The 17,213-nt window shown below is 39.9% G+C and overlaps 1 protein-coding gene across 1 annotated transcript in view; it reads left to right on the forward strand.

Annotated features, from left to right (window-relative positions):
• Positions 1–17,213, forward strand: part of mast1a (microtubule associated serine/threonine kinase 1a) — an 89,353-nt gene that overhangs the window by 31,058 nt on the left and 41,082 nt on the right. Inside the window, 2 exon segments of the mRNA XM_036557737.1 lie at positions 492–567; positions 11,624–11,696. Coding sequence (XP_036413630.1) covers positions 492–567; positions 11,624–11,696 — 149 coding nt within the window.

Raw genomic sequence — 17,213 nt, forward strand, 5'->3', positions numbered from 1 at the left:
GCTTGTTTATTAATATGCATTATGAAAAGGGATCTAAACTCTGACGGGCTGAGCCACATTCAGAGCTGCTGAAAAGCTACGTGCAGTGGTTGAATTCTATATTAATGAGGCGAGTTATTAAAAACCACTGTGCTTTAGGAATAATCTCTGACTGTTAGGTTTGCTTGGCAACCATAGCCCACTGATAATGAACTACAGTGCCTGACAGAGGAGTTGTTTATTGTGATTTTTATTAGTTATGTATTGAACGTTGATATATTTTAGCATATTGTATTTTGTATATAGTCGTTTTAAATGACTACATGGCCTCTCGTGGCTTAACCTTTAACCCCTTAAATGACCAAACACTTATTCCACACTTTTATAACTTAAGAATACCTCAGCCAGTTTGTATTGTAGTCCATGCAGTTACTGAATAGTTAGCTGTAGGATGTAGTGAGTAAGGAGTTTTAAGGTCATTTGGCCACTCTCTTTTCTCTTCCTCTAAACAGGAAGCAGTCCGCTGGACAGTCCTCGTACTTTTTCTCCCAGTGGCCCCGCCCACTTCTCTTTCGCCTCTTCCAGAAGGTAAGAAAGATGCACTTTTCCACTGCTCATCTTGTCATGATTACACTGGATTTCCAGTGAAAGCTCCAGGCCTAACCTTCAATAAACAAATGTACCTCACCTTTGGGTACCATGTAACAGTTGCATAAGCTAGTTGACTAATAAATCCATGTACTCTGTCCATTGAGCACCCATATGGAAATAAATCTGGAAAAACATTTTGAATTTTGTTGTGATTTACATATCACCATCCTTTCACCGCACAGCAGATTAGCCACACCCATTCAGCCTACAGCACTTTAGCCCCACCCATTCAGCCTACAGCATATTAGCTCTGCCAGTTCAGCTTACGGCAGTTTCCCTCTACCCATTCATTTTACAGCAGTTTAACTCCACTCATTCGCCCTACAGCTCTTTAGCCCCATCCATTTAGCCTATAGCAGTTTATCTCCACTCACTCAGCCTACAGCAGTTTAGCTTTGCCCCTGTTGAAGTAATGTTGTTACTGCAGATTCTATCAAACATTGTGCTGTTCATGGCTGTCAGGAAGGATCCAAAGAACCTTTATCCAAAGGGTCCACACTTCCGAAAGGGGGTGCCTGAAGATTTCTGTCTGAATTTAGCAGTTTGTTCTGTAGATTTCAGACTATGCAGCTTTTTTAAGAAGGCACAATACAGGCTAGCCAATCGGAACAAAGCTCATTTACATCAGTCTCAGTCTTAAATGAACAGTGACTAAAACAGCCTAATTAATTCTGTTTGCTTCTTGTGAAAACAAATTGTGACCGGTTTTGTACATAAAACCACTCTAATGCTACAATTTGAAATCAGGGAAAAAATGGAGAAAAATATACAGTATGGGGTCTTTAAAATGTGTGTAGCACACATGTTCAATTCGGCCTATTGTAAAATATTAGTAGGAATTAAAATAGTCAAAAATGCACCTTCAGGCAAATAAATAAATATTGTATATGGATTATTATGTGCAGTGCTGTGAAAAAGTATTTGTCTCCTTCACAGTTTCTTCTATATTTTGCGTATTTGTCTCACTTGAATGTTTCAGATCATCAAACTACTTTTAATATTATATCATTTTAAGTTTTTAAATGATGATTTCATTTATTGAAGGAAAAATGCTGTTCAGTCCTACCTGGCCCTATGTGAAAAAGTAATTGTCCCCTTAGCTACTAAATCAACCAGTTAATCAAATTGAATTAATTATTGGGTTCAATTTCACTATCCACACCCAGACATGATTAAAGCCAGACCTGCTGAATCTGAACATCACTTAGAACCTGTCTGGCAGTGTGAAGCAGGCTAGAAGGGTCTCAAAAAAGCAGCACATGATGTCACGTTCTAAAGAAATTCAAATACAGATGCAAAACAAATTCATTGAAATCTACCAGCCTGGAAAGGTTTACAAAGCCATTGCTAAGGCTCTGGGACTCCAGCAAACCACAGAGACACCACAAATAGAGAAAACTTGAACAGTGGTGAACCTTCCCAGGAGTGGCCAGCCTACCAATATTTCACTAAGAGTGCGTCAACGACTCATCCTGGAGGTCACAAAAGAACCCAGACGAACATCTAAGGAACTGAAGGCCTTACTTGCCTTAATTAAGGTCAATGTACACGATTCCACTATAAGAAAGACACTGGGCAAAAATGGCATCTATGGGAGAGCTGAAAGGCGCAAACCACTACTGACCAAAAAGAACACAAAGGCCCGTCTTGCATTTGCCAGAAACATTAGGATAATATTCTGTGGACTGATGAGTCAAAAGTGGAACTTCTTGGAAGACATGGGCCCCATTATTTCTGCATAAAGCTAACACTGCATTCCACCTTAAGAACATCATACCAGCAGTCAAACATGGCGGTGGTAGTGTGATGGTCTGGGGCTGCTTTGCTTCTGCAGGACCTGGACAACTTGTCATAAGTGATGGACCAATGAATTCTGCTTTCTATCAGAAAATCCTGAAGGAGAATGTCGGCCTGTCAGTTTGTGACCTAAAGCTCAAGCTCAGTTGGGTTATGCAGCAGGACAATGATCTAAAACACACAAGAAAGTCCACCCATGATTGGCTTAAAAGAAACAAAATTAAGGTTTTGGAGCAGCCGAGTCAAAGTCCTTACTTGAATCCTGTTGAGTTGCTGTGGCAAGACCTTAAACGGGCAGTTCATGCTTGAAAACTCTCCAGACGATTTAAAACAATTCTGCAAAGAAGAGTGGGCCGAGATTCCTTCACAGACTCACAGGTAATCACAAACGTTTGATTGCAGTTGTTACTGCTAAGGGTGGCACAACCAGTTATTAGGTTTAAGGGGGCATTTACTTTTTCACATGGGTGATATAGCTTTTGAATAAATCTTCATTTTAAGTAAATGGAATGATCTTTTAAAAGCTGCATGTTTTGTTTACTCATGTTGTCTTTACCTTGTGTTTAAATTAGTTAGATGATCTGAAACATTTAAATGTGACAAATTAGCAAATATAGACGAAATCAGGTGGGGACAAATACTTTTTCACAGCACTTTATATAAAGAGGACCGTTTGACATGTCTGGGTTATGAATGATGTTTTTTGTAGTGTAATTAAGCCAGTGTCACCCACTTATTATGATAATATTTATCATTAGTCATCAGTAGGACGAGTAGTTTTGGACGTGTTTACTGACAGACCCGTGTCTGAAGAGATGAGTCATTTTGTTTTCGACTGTGGAGAAAGTATTAATAGAGAGGCGTTACCATGGCAACTGCATTCAACAACATAAACATCTCAACTTTGATTTACTTTCTTTAATCACTTGGGCACTCTGAGATTTAAGTGAGAAAGATAAGTGATAAAAATAAACAACAACAACATAAACAAAGTGCACTTTTGTCCAACATGGGTATTTATTTCTGTAGTTCTGTCCTTCAGTTTGTTCTAAATTCACAATAAACAAGCAGTTGCACATCATTTTCATAAACTTATTGCTTTTTGTTAGAATATTCTATACTAGCATTAAAAACGCTATTGTAATGTAAGATTTTTTTTAATTAAAGGGGAATTCCACTGATTTTTCAAAATTTCTGCAAAATTAAATGGTTGAGGCAAAGTCATTCAGAGTGATTTGATGTGAAATGGTTCATCCAATACAAACTTACCTAATTAAATTTCTTTACCGTAGTGGTGATAGGAACCAAGTGTTACAACATCTGCATGTTAATATAGCTATTTTATTATTATTATTTTATATGAAATCTTGATGATGGTTAAATAGTGATAAACCTGAAAAAATTTGTTTTCTTTTGCCTCACTACACCTTACCCACATTGAATATGTTCCAAAAATACATTGTAGACCATAGCCTTGTATCAAAACTATCATAAAACAGTGTTGCAGGCATTAGACAAAGTATCTATAACCATTTGATATAATAACTTTCTGTGAGGTGGAATTTAGAGGCATGAAACTCTTCAGACGTCTGGTTCCCATCACTACCACTGTGAACAATTATGAGTCGGTAAGTTTTTCTACAATGCAGAATTTCATATTAAACCACTCTGAATGACTTTATTTACATTTTAATGGTTGAAATATGCAGAAATAATTGAGCCCCTCCAACAATTAAAAAGCCAAACTATTATTTATGCTTCAGTGACCCCTTTATTTTAAATAGGTGGCATCAAGCAATGTCTATATGATTTTTACAAAAGTGGCACATAAATTGTTTTTCATTGCAAAAGCTCAGTTATGCAATTATGCAGAATTGGTGGAATTCCCCTTTAAATAAGTCAGTTTACACATAAAGGCAATGGGTCTGTACAGAACCATGAACACTCAAAGAACCATTTTTCACTTAAAAGGTTCTTTGCATGGTGAAATTGTTCTTCAGATTGATGGAGAATGTGTTGTTTGTTATATGGGGTATATGGTTCTAAATAGAACCATAAACAACACATTCTCCATCAGTATGAAGAACCAATTTACCATACAAAGAACTATTTAAGCATGCAAATGGTTCCTTGAGTGTTCATGGTTTTATATAGAAGAAAGAAAGAAATTTCATGAGTGCTTCAAAGAAACAAACCTTGTTCTATTAACTTCCATTAAAATGTCTTTCCTTCACCTGTAAAGTTACCACTTTGGTACTGATATTGAAATAAAGTATGCACTCATTTATGGTCAAAATTAAATTTTATGGCCATTTTTGAATGTTCAAATAAAAATCTTGGTGTATTGGTCTTGGTCTACTTGACACACTGTAAAACATTTTACTGTAAAATTACAGTAATTTGCTTGTTTACTGTGACTTCATAGCCACTTGCGCCACAAGACAAATACTATATAGCTGTATTCTTCTGTACACTTACAGTAATAAGCTGTAATTAAAATACAGTAATCCCCTGTATTTCTACATAACAACTGTAAAAGTAATGCAGCTCAGTAGCCAGTAATTTGCTGTAAATTTACAGATTAAAAATTGATCTTATCAGATCTGTAAATATGTTAATTTAAAAATATCAGTGAATATATTCATTCACAATGTTTTGCATGTAAATGCACAGAATATCTCGAATGTGTATTTTTTAACATGCAATTTTAACATAAAAGTCTTCGAAAGAAAAATCTGAATAAAAACATTTTATTAAAATGTTAACACCTTGTTAACTGTCATATCCCATAATACTGTGTGGTACAGCTCAACATCAACTTCACTGTAATTTGTGGCATTACAGAAAATAACAAAAAAAAATAAAAATAATTTCACATTAAAATGATAAATATGTTTTTTTACTGTAGGACTGCAACTTTTATTGAGTGACATTTGAGATAGATCTTCAGTGGCTGTCTATATGGACGTTTAAGAAAGCCTGCAGTCCTAAACATATTTGTAAAAACACTAATACGCTAAGTTAATGATGAACTTTGTGTCCATATATTTAAACTGGAAAGGCACTTATTAGCAGATTTCTGTCTCTAATACAAGGCATTGAATGTCGTGGACTCCCCTTCTATTAGTTCCCTTTGACAGAAGTATATTTCCATGTATATCTCTATGGGTTCATTGCTCATTCATTAATTCATAGGCCTGATTCATTCAGCTGAAACTGACACTTTGGATGATACAAGTGTCAGTCAGTACGGTCAGTAGCCTGTAAAGAAATGTGACAGGAGCCTTTTGGTCCACATAATGTGGCAGCAACACTGCCAATTTGCTGTTGTTGTCATGGTCAGGCACTGTTGTGTGACACTGCACACAGAGACAAATGGCACATGTCTCACCGTCAGAGGGGACGGAAGGCTAGCTGTCTGAAAGACGAGTGTGAGGGATAGAGGGAGGGTGGAAAGGAAAGGAAGCAGAGGAGACGATCGATCGGAGGGCCAGGGCTCTGGGGAGCACATTGTTTCCTGTCTGATGCTTCGCTAATATTGGACTTGGCTAGCATAAATCAGACCCTCAGCAGCACTACTGTGGAACTGCCTGACAGCAGTATGTTATACAATAAAAGAGAATCCCAGGGTTTGATAGGAAACATAAAGAATGCTTTACAGAGCTACATGATGTAGATATTGCTGAATAAAGCATTAGTGTCAGGGATAGTTCATCCAAACAGTGCTACTGTGGGCAAATGAATGAAAGCTCATGCTAACTAGCAAAAGTAGCTTTTGTTTTCATTGTTCTGAAATTAGACTAAGTTCATCCAAACAATGTTAACCCGGATCAATGAATGAAAGCTAAAGCTAACAAGAAAAAATCTAGCTTTCATTAGCATAGATAAACTGAACTATCCTTTAAAAACAACAGGTAAACAAATACTTAAAAGGCTGAAAAGCAGAGTGAATTGTGAGCTCTAGAGGGTCTCTTATGAAGAGTGCTTGTTTGTAACCTTACAATGCCCTCTACTTTATTAGCAACCAGTTAAAGTCTTACCATGGTCTACCATGGATGTACATGGTGCATAACTTGGTGTTCTCTGAGTTAAAGCCAATGCTAACTAGCAAAATTAGCTTTTGTTTGTTATTGTAAGAGAGTTCGTCCAGACAAGGCTGGATAACCCTGCTGGAAAAAACAGCACAGTATGCATTCAATGGTGGTCAATGCTGATTAAAGCTGGTTTATACTGGTCTTTGCAGGTTTATGTTGGTCTGGAGCTGGTTTTCCTGGTGATTAGCATATTAGCTTCCATTGCTGCTAACTAGCATACCAGCATCCAATACACAACATATGCTGGTATTGCTGGTAGCCAGGCTGGCTAGTCTATGCTATTTTTTTCTAGGAGAGAAATGAATGAAAGCTAACCCTGCTGAAAAACCCATAGAATCCATTTTTTTTTTGGCTCCTGATGGTTTTGTAACATGTTTTGGCTTTGTTAATGTGTTAATATCATAATGTAAAGGATTCTGATGGTTTAAGAGGTGACCAGTGGTTGATTCTAAATGCATTAGATGGTCCTTTTTCAGCAGAGGATACCAACTAGCAAAACTAGTTGAGTTCCATAAATACTGTTTTAAAATAACAGGTGAACAAGTACTTAAAAGGTAGGATAGTAAACTCGACTGGGAGCTCCAGGAGCTTTCCTGTCTGAAGAGTGCTTTATAATGTTATCACAGTGCAGATACTTTCATGCGGGTAAATAAATACACACTATAAAACCTTTTACTGTAAAATTACTGTAAATTACTTGTGTACTGTGACTTCACAGCCACTTACACCACAAGACAAATGTGATGTGGCTGCATTCTGCTGTACACTTGAAATGTAGCTATAAAAGTAATGCAGCTCAGTAGAGAAGTAATTTACTGTAAATTTACAGATTAAAAACTTGATTTTAATTTTATCAGATCATGTTATTTAAAACATGTTAATTAAAATTCTGATGGTTTGACAGGTGACCAGTTGCTGATTCTAAATGCATTTGATGGTCCTTTTTCAGCAGGGGATACTAACCAGCGAAAACTAGTTTAAATTCCATAAATACTCTTTTAAACATAACAGGTGAACAAATACTAATACTAATACTAACAAATACAAATACTAGTAAGCTCAACTGGGAGCTCCAGGTCTCAGTAATGTTTCCCATCTGATGAGTGCGTTATATGATTTTATCACAGCACATATACAATTTATGTGGGCACATACACTGAAGTGGGTAATGTATGAACTCTAATGCTAAATAAAGTAGCTTTCATTTTAATTGCACTCCTTTTAAAATGAGATGTAAACAAATACCTAAAGCTAGAGTAATGAGATGAATTGGGAGTTGTATGAGACTATATAAGAAGGCAGGTAGTTCCCTATAAAATGTAACCCTAGTAAGATTTCATATGGGTACTTTTACTGCTGGTGGGATTCCTGCCCTTCCACTCGTTTACAATCCCCACTACACGCTGTTATCTTGTCACGGTTGCTTAGCAACCACCAAGTGTGCCATGAGCCCAATGCTGGCTTTAGCTGGTAGCTTCCTCAGCTGTGGTTTCTCAGCACTGAAGACTGAAGAATTAGCCAGAAGAAGTGAGTTTGACTTCAACAGTGTATGTTATTGTCCGTATCATTTATGCTAATGAATTCACTTGGGACAGTCCATCTCAAACGGCTTTTAACTGACCATACCGGAGTAAAGATGTGCAGCGTGACAGCAGTAGGCTGTGCTACAGACTCTAGTGCTGCAAAATGCAGTTTGTTTAGTTGACAAAAATGTGTTTTTTCTATAAAACGAAGGCCTAGTTAAGCCTAGCATTAGATCAGTCAATTCAATGGCATTGATTCTTATAAACAAATGGACTGGTCTATTTAATGGACTATTTGGCTATGTTCACATTACCAGGTTGAAGTGACACAAATCCGATTTTTTGCCCTTATGTGACTCAGATCTGATGTTTTCAGGGCTGTGTGGACGCAAATCTGATCTTTTCAAATCCGACCTGAGCCACTTTCATATGTGGTCCTAGATCAGATACGTATCCGATTCATAGCCATGCGACCTTAATGTAAACGCTCAGATTGGAATTCATGTGCTCTTTTTCCACTGCGCGTGCGCCATCATTCAGTGTTACCATGGCAGCAGCGTTGAACAGAAGTTAAAGCCAGTAAATGGTGGAAAAGCAACACATCTCACCATTTTGCATTGCTCCCACTCTAATAATGAAGCTGAGAGCTGATCAGAGTTAATTATCTTCACAGCGAAGCTCGTTCTGCTCGTTAGTCTGTTTGTGCCGATGATGAACGTGATTCATTCATGTGACGTTACTGAGTAGGATGTGCGCATGCGGGTCATTTCAGGACGCCGGTTTGTTCACATTAATGACGGATTTGAGTCACTTACCTAAACGAGTGTGAACCATCATGTCAAAGAGATCGGATTTGAGCGAAAAATCGGATTTGAGCGAAAAATCGGATTTGAGCAATGAGGCTTGTAATGTGAACGTAGCTTTTGACTTAAATAAAATAGCATATGACTGTGGTGAAGACAGACCTGTCTCATTAATGTCAGAGTGCGACACCACACCCAAAGACTTTGAATTACAGTGCAAATACAACGTTGTGTGAAAAATGTAAATGTGCAGACTTACTTCAGTTCAAATAAGACTAGGAGGCGCCAACAGGTGCATGTTCTTCTAGGGCAGGGGTGGTGAACTGTGGTCCTGTAGTGCAGGTGTCCTGCACAGTTTGATGATTTTTCTGCTCTTAACACACCAGCCTAACCTGGCAGGTAGCTGATGAGTTCAATCAGGTGTGTTTGAGTAGGAAAATCACAAATCTGTGCCAGACTCCAGCTCTCAAGGACCTCAGATGGCCAGCCCTGTTCAGGGGGCTGGAAGGATCCATGGTAATCCTGAATCCCATGGAAAAAGAAACATTGTTATATACTACTTTATGAATATATGAATGTATCATCATCATCATCATCATCATCATATTTTATGAATATATGAATGTACTTATTGGTAATTATAGCTAAAAGAAAATGATGATTTTAGAAACAGACTTCTAAAAGATTCTTTAAACCTTTTGTAAACATCCTGTTTTACGGAGAGATAATAGTTTGATCCAGACATAACGTGAGGTTGTGGTTTCTGGTATATAAGCACTGGGCTCAAGCGTGTTGGGTGTTTATCAAGCTTGGTCTAAATGCTGCCATGTGTGACCTGTTTGGCTTTGCAGTCAACACACGTACATACCAAAGCTGTTTTGAAGCTACTCCTTATTTGTGAATGCTGGAGGTTAGTCATGGGACTAATGGAGTCACATTAAAAGCTGCTTTTTATTTTTCTAGATGTTTCTAGATGTTGGCCACATTAATAAAGAAGAACTTGTGCTTACATGGAGAAACTGAAGAGAACCGACTCTCTGAACCCACTCAAACATCATGCAACATCACAGTGACTAGCATAACTATACTAGCATGCTTTGCCATTCTGTCAATCCATTATATCCAGGGAAGTAACTAGAACTTTTAGAATGGGGTTGCCAGGTAAGACCCTGAGATTTTATGGGGGTGCAACACTACTACTGTGCTGCTGTAGTAAAATGACAAAAAATGATGCATTGTTTTTTCTCTGTACATAACTAAATCTGTGTGTCATTTCCACATGAATAAAATATTATATCAATACAGCCCAGTTCATAGAGCCAGGCCGCAGTTATTCATTTAGGGTGCATTCACTACAGGTAATGAGTCTAATGATTAAACAGCCAGACAGAACTATATATGGTAACCTGCAACACACATGTATTCAACTGTAAAAATGAATGATAAATAATTATAGCTGACTAATTTTGATAAACTTGTATTACCACCGCAGAGCCTACTTAATAATATAGCTCACAGAGCAGCACTACCAGCACATTAGCCTATCTTGGCAAAATATGCTAATTATTAAATGCAGCATCATCAGACTCTCATAACTGATTGGTAACTACCCCATTGACAGATTGTCATTGATGCTTTATTGATGATGGCTAACTGTCTCACTTTCCATAACCGGGGTGGCCAGAAGGGTGGCCATGCTTCATTCCAGGATGGCACTGGCCACCCTTGGCTACGCCTCTGATTATATCTAAAGTCCTCCAATTTGTTCCAGCACTGTTTTTGTACACCGATCAGGTGTAACATTATGACCACCTCCTTGTTTCTGCGCTCATTGTCCATTTTATCAGCTCCACTTACTATATAGGTGCACTTTGTAGTTCTACAGTTACAGACTGTAGTCCATCTGTTTCTCTGCATACTTTGTTAGCCCCCTTTTACCCTGTTCTTCAGTGGTCAGGACCACCATGGACCCTCACAGAGCAGGTACTATTTGGGTGGTGGATCATTCTCAGCACTGCAGTAACACTGACGTGGTGGTGGTGGGTTAGTGTGTGTTGCGCTGGTCTGAGTGGATCAGACACAGCAGTGCTGCTGGAGTTTTTAAACACCTCAGTGTCACTGCTGGACTGAGAATAGTCCACCAACCAAAAATATCCAGCCAACAGCGTCCTGTGGGCAGCGTCCTGTGACCACTGATGAAGGACTAGAGGATGACCAACACAAACTGTGCAGCAGCAGATGAGCTATCGTCTCTGACTTTACACCTACAAGGTGGACCAACAAGGTAGGAGTGTCTAATAGAGTGGACAGTGAGTGGACACAGTGTTCATAAACTCCAGCAGCACTGCTGTGTCTGATCTACTCGTACCAGCACAACAGACACTAACACACCACCACCACGTCAGTGTCACTGCAGTGCTGAGAATGATCCACCACCCAAATAGTACCTGCTCTGTGAGGGTCCATGGGGGTCCTGACCACTGAAGAACAGGGTAAAAGGTATCAGAGAAACAGATGGACTACAGTCTGTAACTGTAGAACTACAAAGTGCACCTATATAGTAAGTGGAGCTGATAAAATGGACAATGAGCGTAGAAACAAGGAGGTGGTCATAATGTTATGCCTGATCGGTGTATATACTTACCTTTAAGTTAGCTTAGCTTGAATAGACTGGGGTTAAGTTTAGAGCTAGGGTTTAGTTTAAGCACCGTAGATGGAAGTGTAAGCGAAAACGATGTATAAAGTGATCTAACACTGTCATCCACTCTTTCTTCAGGGCTGATGGACGCCGCTGGTCTCTGGCCTCCCTGCCCTCTTCAGGATATGGCACCAACACCCCCAGCTCCACGGTACTCTCTTTTTAACTGATTCGTTTAGTACAGTTGATGAGAAGTTGATTAATTCATGCATGCAAACAGTGAGGATTTGATTAATTTATGTTTATAGTGTTATTTGTTTGAGTCAAATGTGAATGTAATAAATAAAATATATTACATCAACACAATTATCATCAAGAGCAAGTAAACTGAAAGACAGTTGTCTTGGCGTGATATATTTTGTTCATGTCATAATTTTGTGCACATTTGAATCAAACAGTGCATTAGCTATTGCAGTGTATGCACTTTTATGTATAACTCATTCATGGTCTCACTTTCAGACATTCTACACATTAATCTTTGTTTTATCATTTGTTGATGCAGTTGTTGAGCGGTCAGCAAAGTCAATATACTGTATATATAAATTATACATATGTGATATGGCCAGAAGTATAGGAACACCTCCTAATTATTGAGTTCAAGTGTTTCAGCCACACTCATTTCTTACAGGTGTATAAAATCAAGCAGACGGCCATGCAATCTTCTTAGACAAACACTGACAGTAGAATGGGTCGTACTGAAGAGCTCAGTGACCTTAAAAGAGGCGCTGTCATGCCCCATTTGCTACGAGTCAGTTTGTAAAATTGCTGCCCTGCTTGATCTGCCCAAGCCAACTGTAAGTGTTATTATAGTGAATTAGAAGTGTCTAGAAGCAACAACAGCTCAAGTGCTGGACCATGCAGAGTCACAGAGTGGGGACACTGAGTGCTGGCGTGCACAGTGCATACAATTGATCTTCTCTTGCATCCGTCACTACAGAGATCTAAACTGCCTCTGGAAGCAACATGGGAACTTCATGAAATGATCAGGCATAACATTGTGACCACCTCCTTGTTTCTGCGCTCATTGTCCATTTTATCAGCTCCACTTACTATATAGGTGCACTTTGTAGTTCTACAATTACAGACTGTAGTCCATCTGTTTCTCTGCATGCTTTGTTAGCCCCCTTTTACCCTGTTCTTCAGTGGTCAGGACCCCCATGGACCCTCACAGAGCAGGTACTATTTGGGTGGTGGATCATTCTCAGCACTGCAGTGACACTGACGTGATGGTGGTGTGTTAGTGTGTGTTGCGCTGGTCTGAGTGAATCAGTGCTGCTGGAGTTTTTGAACACTGTGTCCACTCACTGTCCACTCTACTAGACGCACATGCGTTGTTGGTCCACCCTGTAGATGTAAAGCCAGAGACAATAGCTCATCTCTTGCTGTACAGTATGAGCTAATCATCCTCTAGTCCTTCATCAGTGGTCACAGGACGCTGCCCACAGGACGCTGTTGGCTGGATATTTTTGGTTAGTGGACTATTCTCAGTCCAGCAGCGACACTGAGGTGTTTAAAAACTCCAGCAGCACTGCTGTGTCTGATCCACTCAGACCAGCACAACACACACTAACACACCACCACCATGTCAGTGTTACTGCAGTGCTGAGAATGATCCACCACCCAAATAGTACCTGCTCTGTGAGGGTCCGTGGGGGTCCTGACCACTGAAGAACAGGGTAAAAGGGGTCTAACAAAGTAAGCAGAGAAACAGATGAACTACAGTCTGTAACTGTAGAACTACAAAGTGCTCCTATATAGTAAGTGGAGCTGATAAAATGGACAGTGAGTGTAGAAACAAGGAGGTGGTCATAATGTTATGCCTGATCGGTGTGTACTGCCAGGAATAAAGTTTGGTAGAGGAGGGATAATGGGCTGGGGCTGTAATGTTAATGCTACAGCATACGACGACATTTTACACTTTTCCTGGTTTGATGAGTTTGGTGTGGAGGAACTCCAGCGGCCCGCACAGAGTCCTGACCTCAACCTCACTGAACACCTTTGGGATGAATTGGGACGTCCCTTGCACGCAGGCCTTCTCATCCAACATCAGTGTCTCACTTCACAAATGCTCTTTTGACCGAATAAGCACAAATTCCCACAGATGCACTCCAACATCTTGTGGAAAACCTTCCCAGAAGAGTGGAAGCTGTTACAGAACTCCTTATTAGTGCCCATAGTGTTGGAATGGGGTGTCTATCAAGCTGATAAAGGTGTGATAGTCAGTTGTCCACATACTTTTGGCCATATAGGCTATATAAAACCTTAATTATTCATGACGTTTCATGATATATGTTGTTAAGAACGGGCTTTACACATTCAAAGATTATCCTTTCTATATTATAATTAATACCCCTTTTATTACAGAAACAAAAATGTGTTTTTAACAAAGCGTATTAAATGTCAGCTGTTGTTCTTTTCAAACCTTTTTATATCTAAAGTGTTGAAAAATGTATAAACAGTATTTTGGAGCTGAACTCTTCTAATTGTCTAACTCATGAAAAGTTTTGAATTCATTTGCATTTTGTTTTAAAACACTGTGGGCATGCTCTGAGAGTTGGCTCCATTTTTATTATATATTCATTTTAAAAACAGCTTCGTCTAATTTGATCATATTTTCACTAAGATCAAAGCTCAGAAAACTCTGAGAGAAAACTTTTGCGGCTCGAGGAGCATAATTTATATTTAGCGAGTGTTCTCACTGAGGATAATGAGATTACTACAGCTGTGCGTTCGGTGCATGAATATGGATATCTCAGAAGGGTACATTAGCATATATTAGCATATTTCATTTCTGATACGCTGTTAGTAAACTCGCGTTGGGAAGCTGATCTTATCTTTTCTTTTTAATTGAAAATCACAAACACACACTCTCCCTGTCTCTAAAGGAGGGTCGACTTTCGCCAGTGAATTAAAAAACAACTCGTTTTATTTCAAAGGTAGAGAGAGAGTGAGGGGGAGAGAGACAGAGAGGGACAGAGAGAGAAATGAGGAGGGATTGGGCAGTCTGGGGTCGACTTTCACCAGTGAATTAAAAAACAACTCCTTTTTATTTCAAAGGTAGAGACAGAGAGAGAGAGAGAGAGAGAGAGAGGGAGAGAGAGAGAGAAAGGAGGGGGGGTGAGCAGTCTGTTTGAATTTCACAGTTAATACTCTTCACTGGTTAAAGAGATTTGAATGAAGAAAATATCTAAACATACTAATGAAGAGCTACTTCATCAAATTAGACATGTCTCTCTCTGTATCACTCTCTCTGTCTTTCTCTCTCTGTCTTTCTCTCTCTGTCTTTCTCTCCACCACTTTCCCTCTCTATTCTTTCTCCCCCTTTGTCTCTTTCTTTCATTTTTCTCCTTTGTCTCTCTTTCACACCCACTTTCTACAGAGCCCTGCTGGTGACATCCCATATGAATAAAAATAATGCGTGACCACGGCTTTCTAACGTGTGGGAACAAGATCCTAATGCGTGGCCACGACTTAGTAAGGTGTGGGAACAAGTTCATGCTCTACTAAGCTGTGGGCATGCATTAGGATCTCTTCCCATGCCTTAATAAGCCGTGGGCACGCATTAGGATCTCATTCCCGTGCTTTAATAAGTCATGCCCACAACTTAATTATCTTGTTCGCATGCCTTACTAAGTCGTGGCCACACATTATTTTTATTTATACAGGATGTCACCAACGGGGCTCCATAACTTTCCTCTGTTCTCCTCTTTTTTCTTGTTGTGCTGCACATTTTCTTTTTTCTTTCGCTCACATTTCTTTTTCTTACTCTAAATAACTCATCCTCTCTTTTTCCCTCTCTTCCTCTCTCTCTTTCTCCCTCTCTCTCTCCTCTCACTCCCTTGCTTCCACGCTCCACTTTTCCCCATCTTTCTCTCTCTCTCTCTCTGTTTCTGTCTCTCCTTCTTTCTTTCTCTCATTCCTACTCTCTCTCCTCTCCCCCCTCTCTCTTTTCTTCTGCACTCTGTTTCTTTCTTTCTCTACTCCTTCTCTGCTCTATCTCTCTCTTCTCCATCCCTTTCTCCTTCTCTTTCTCTTTCCTCTCTGTCCCTTTCTCTTTCTCTCTGTCCTCTTCCCTTTATTTCATTCTCTACTCTCTCTCCCCTTCTCTCTTTTTGTCTGTCTCCTTCTCTACTCTCTCTCTCTCTCCTTCTCTCTATCTATGGCTTTTCTGTCTCTCTGACTCTCTTTCTCCTCTCTCTCCCTCTGATACTATCTTCTTTTCACTTTCTTTCTCTACTCATTCTCCTTCTTTCTGCTCTCCCTTTCCTTCTCCTTCTCTCTTCCTCTTTCTCACTTCCCATTCTGTACTCTCTCTCTCTCTCTCTCTCTCTCTTTCCCATTCTCTGTCCTCCTTTCTGTCTTCCTCTATACCCTTCTCTCTCTCTCCTCTCTTTCATTCTCTGTCCCCTCTTCTCTCTCTCATTCTCTTTTTATCTCTCTCTCCTTCTTTCATTCTCTGTCCCTTTCTCCCCTCTTTCTCTTTCTCTCTCTCTCTCTCTCTCTCTCTCTCTCTCCTTCTCTCTATCTATGGCTTTTCTGTCTCTCTGACTCTCTTTCTCCTCTGTCTCTGTCTCTCTCTCCTTCTCTGTCTATCCCTTTTCTGTCTCTCTGACTCTCTTTCTCCTCTCTCTCCCTCTGATACTATCTTCTTTTCACTTTCTTTCTCTACTCATTCTCCTTCTTTCTGCTCTCCCTTTCCTTCTCCTTCTCTCTTCCTCTTTCTCACTTCCCATTCTGTACTCTCTCTCTCTCTCTCTCTCTCTCTCTCTCTCTCTTTCCCATTCTCTGTCCTCCTTTCTGTCTTCCTCTATACCCTTCTCTCTCTCTCCTCTCTTTCATTCTCTGTCCCCTCTTCTCTCTCTCATTCTCTTTTTATCTCTCTCTCCTTCTTTCATTCTCTGTCCCTTTCTCCCCTCTTTCTCTTTCTCTCTCTCTCTCTCTCTCTCTCTCTCTCTCTCTAACCTCCTCTTACACGCTCCATTAACTGGACGATTAGCTACAGCACGACTGGCTCGGTGAGGCGAATGTCAGAAAGAAAGGATGAAGGGAGGAGAGGAGTGGGGCACGGATAACAGGACAGCCACTGAGGGGCAGGATGGAGAGAATATTAGAGAGAAAAAAGAAGGGGAGGCACAGACAAAGCTCATCGTCCACATACAGATTCTCCGTCTCAGTGACGTTAAGCGATTATTGATCTGGCCTGAGCAGACCGACGGCACTGATTGAGACAGATGACAGGTTTAAGTTGTTAGCGCTTTAGCTTTAGCCAGAGGCTCTGCTAGAACAGAGAGAGAGAGAGAGAGTGACACTGTGCTGTGTTATTGGTGGAGGACGCTGTCCCCCCTGTGGGAACATGTTCAGACATTGAATTATTGAATCTGGACTGAGGTCTGTGTGCTGAAGAAAGTCAAAGCTGTTTAGCATCATAGCAAACAGGAGCAAACTGGGCCTGCAGTCTTAACCAGCACTGACAGCCATTTTCAGGTGTTCTGCTTTTCTCCAGCACCAGAGAGTAAGAGCCTAAACAGTACTACAGATGTTCCACCGCATATCATCACTGTCCAAAGAAAACAAGTATCTTCAAAATAGTAACTTTACAGAAGCCAAAAACATTTTCACTGTTAATGTGCACTGTTAAAAATGAGAGGTCAGCTCAACTCAGAATGAT

The sequence above is a fragment of the Colossoma macropomum genome, unplaced genomic scaffold (genome assembly GCF_904425465.1).
Source record: "Colossoma macropomum unplaced genomic scaffold, Colossoma_macropomum, whole genome shotgun sequence".
Classification (NCBI taxonomy): Eukaryota; Metazoa; Chordata; class Actinopteri; order Characiformes; family Serrasalmidae; genus Colossoma; species Colossoma macropomum.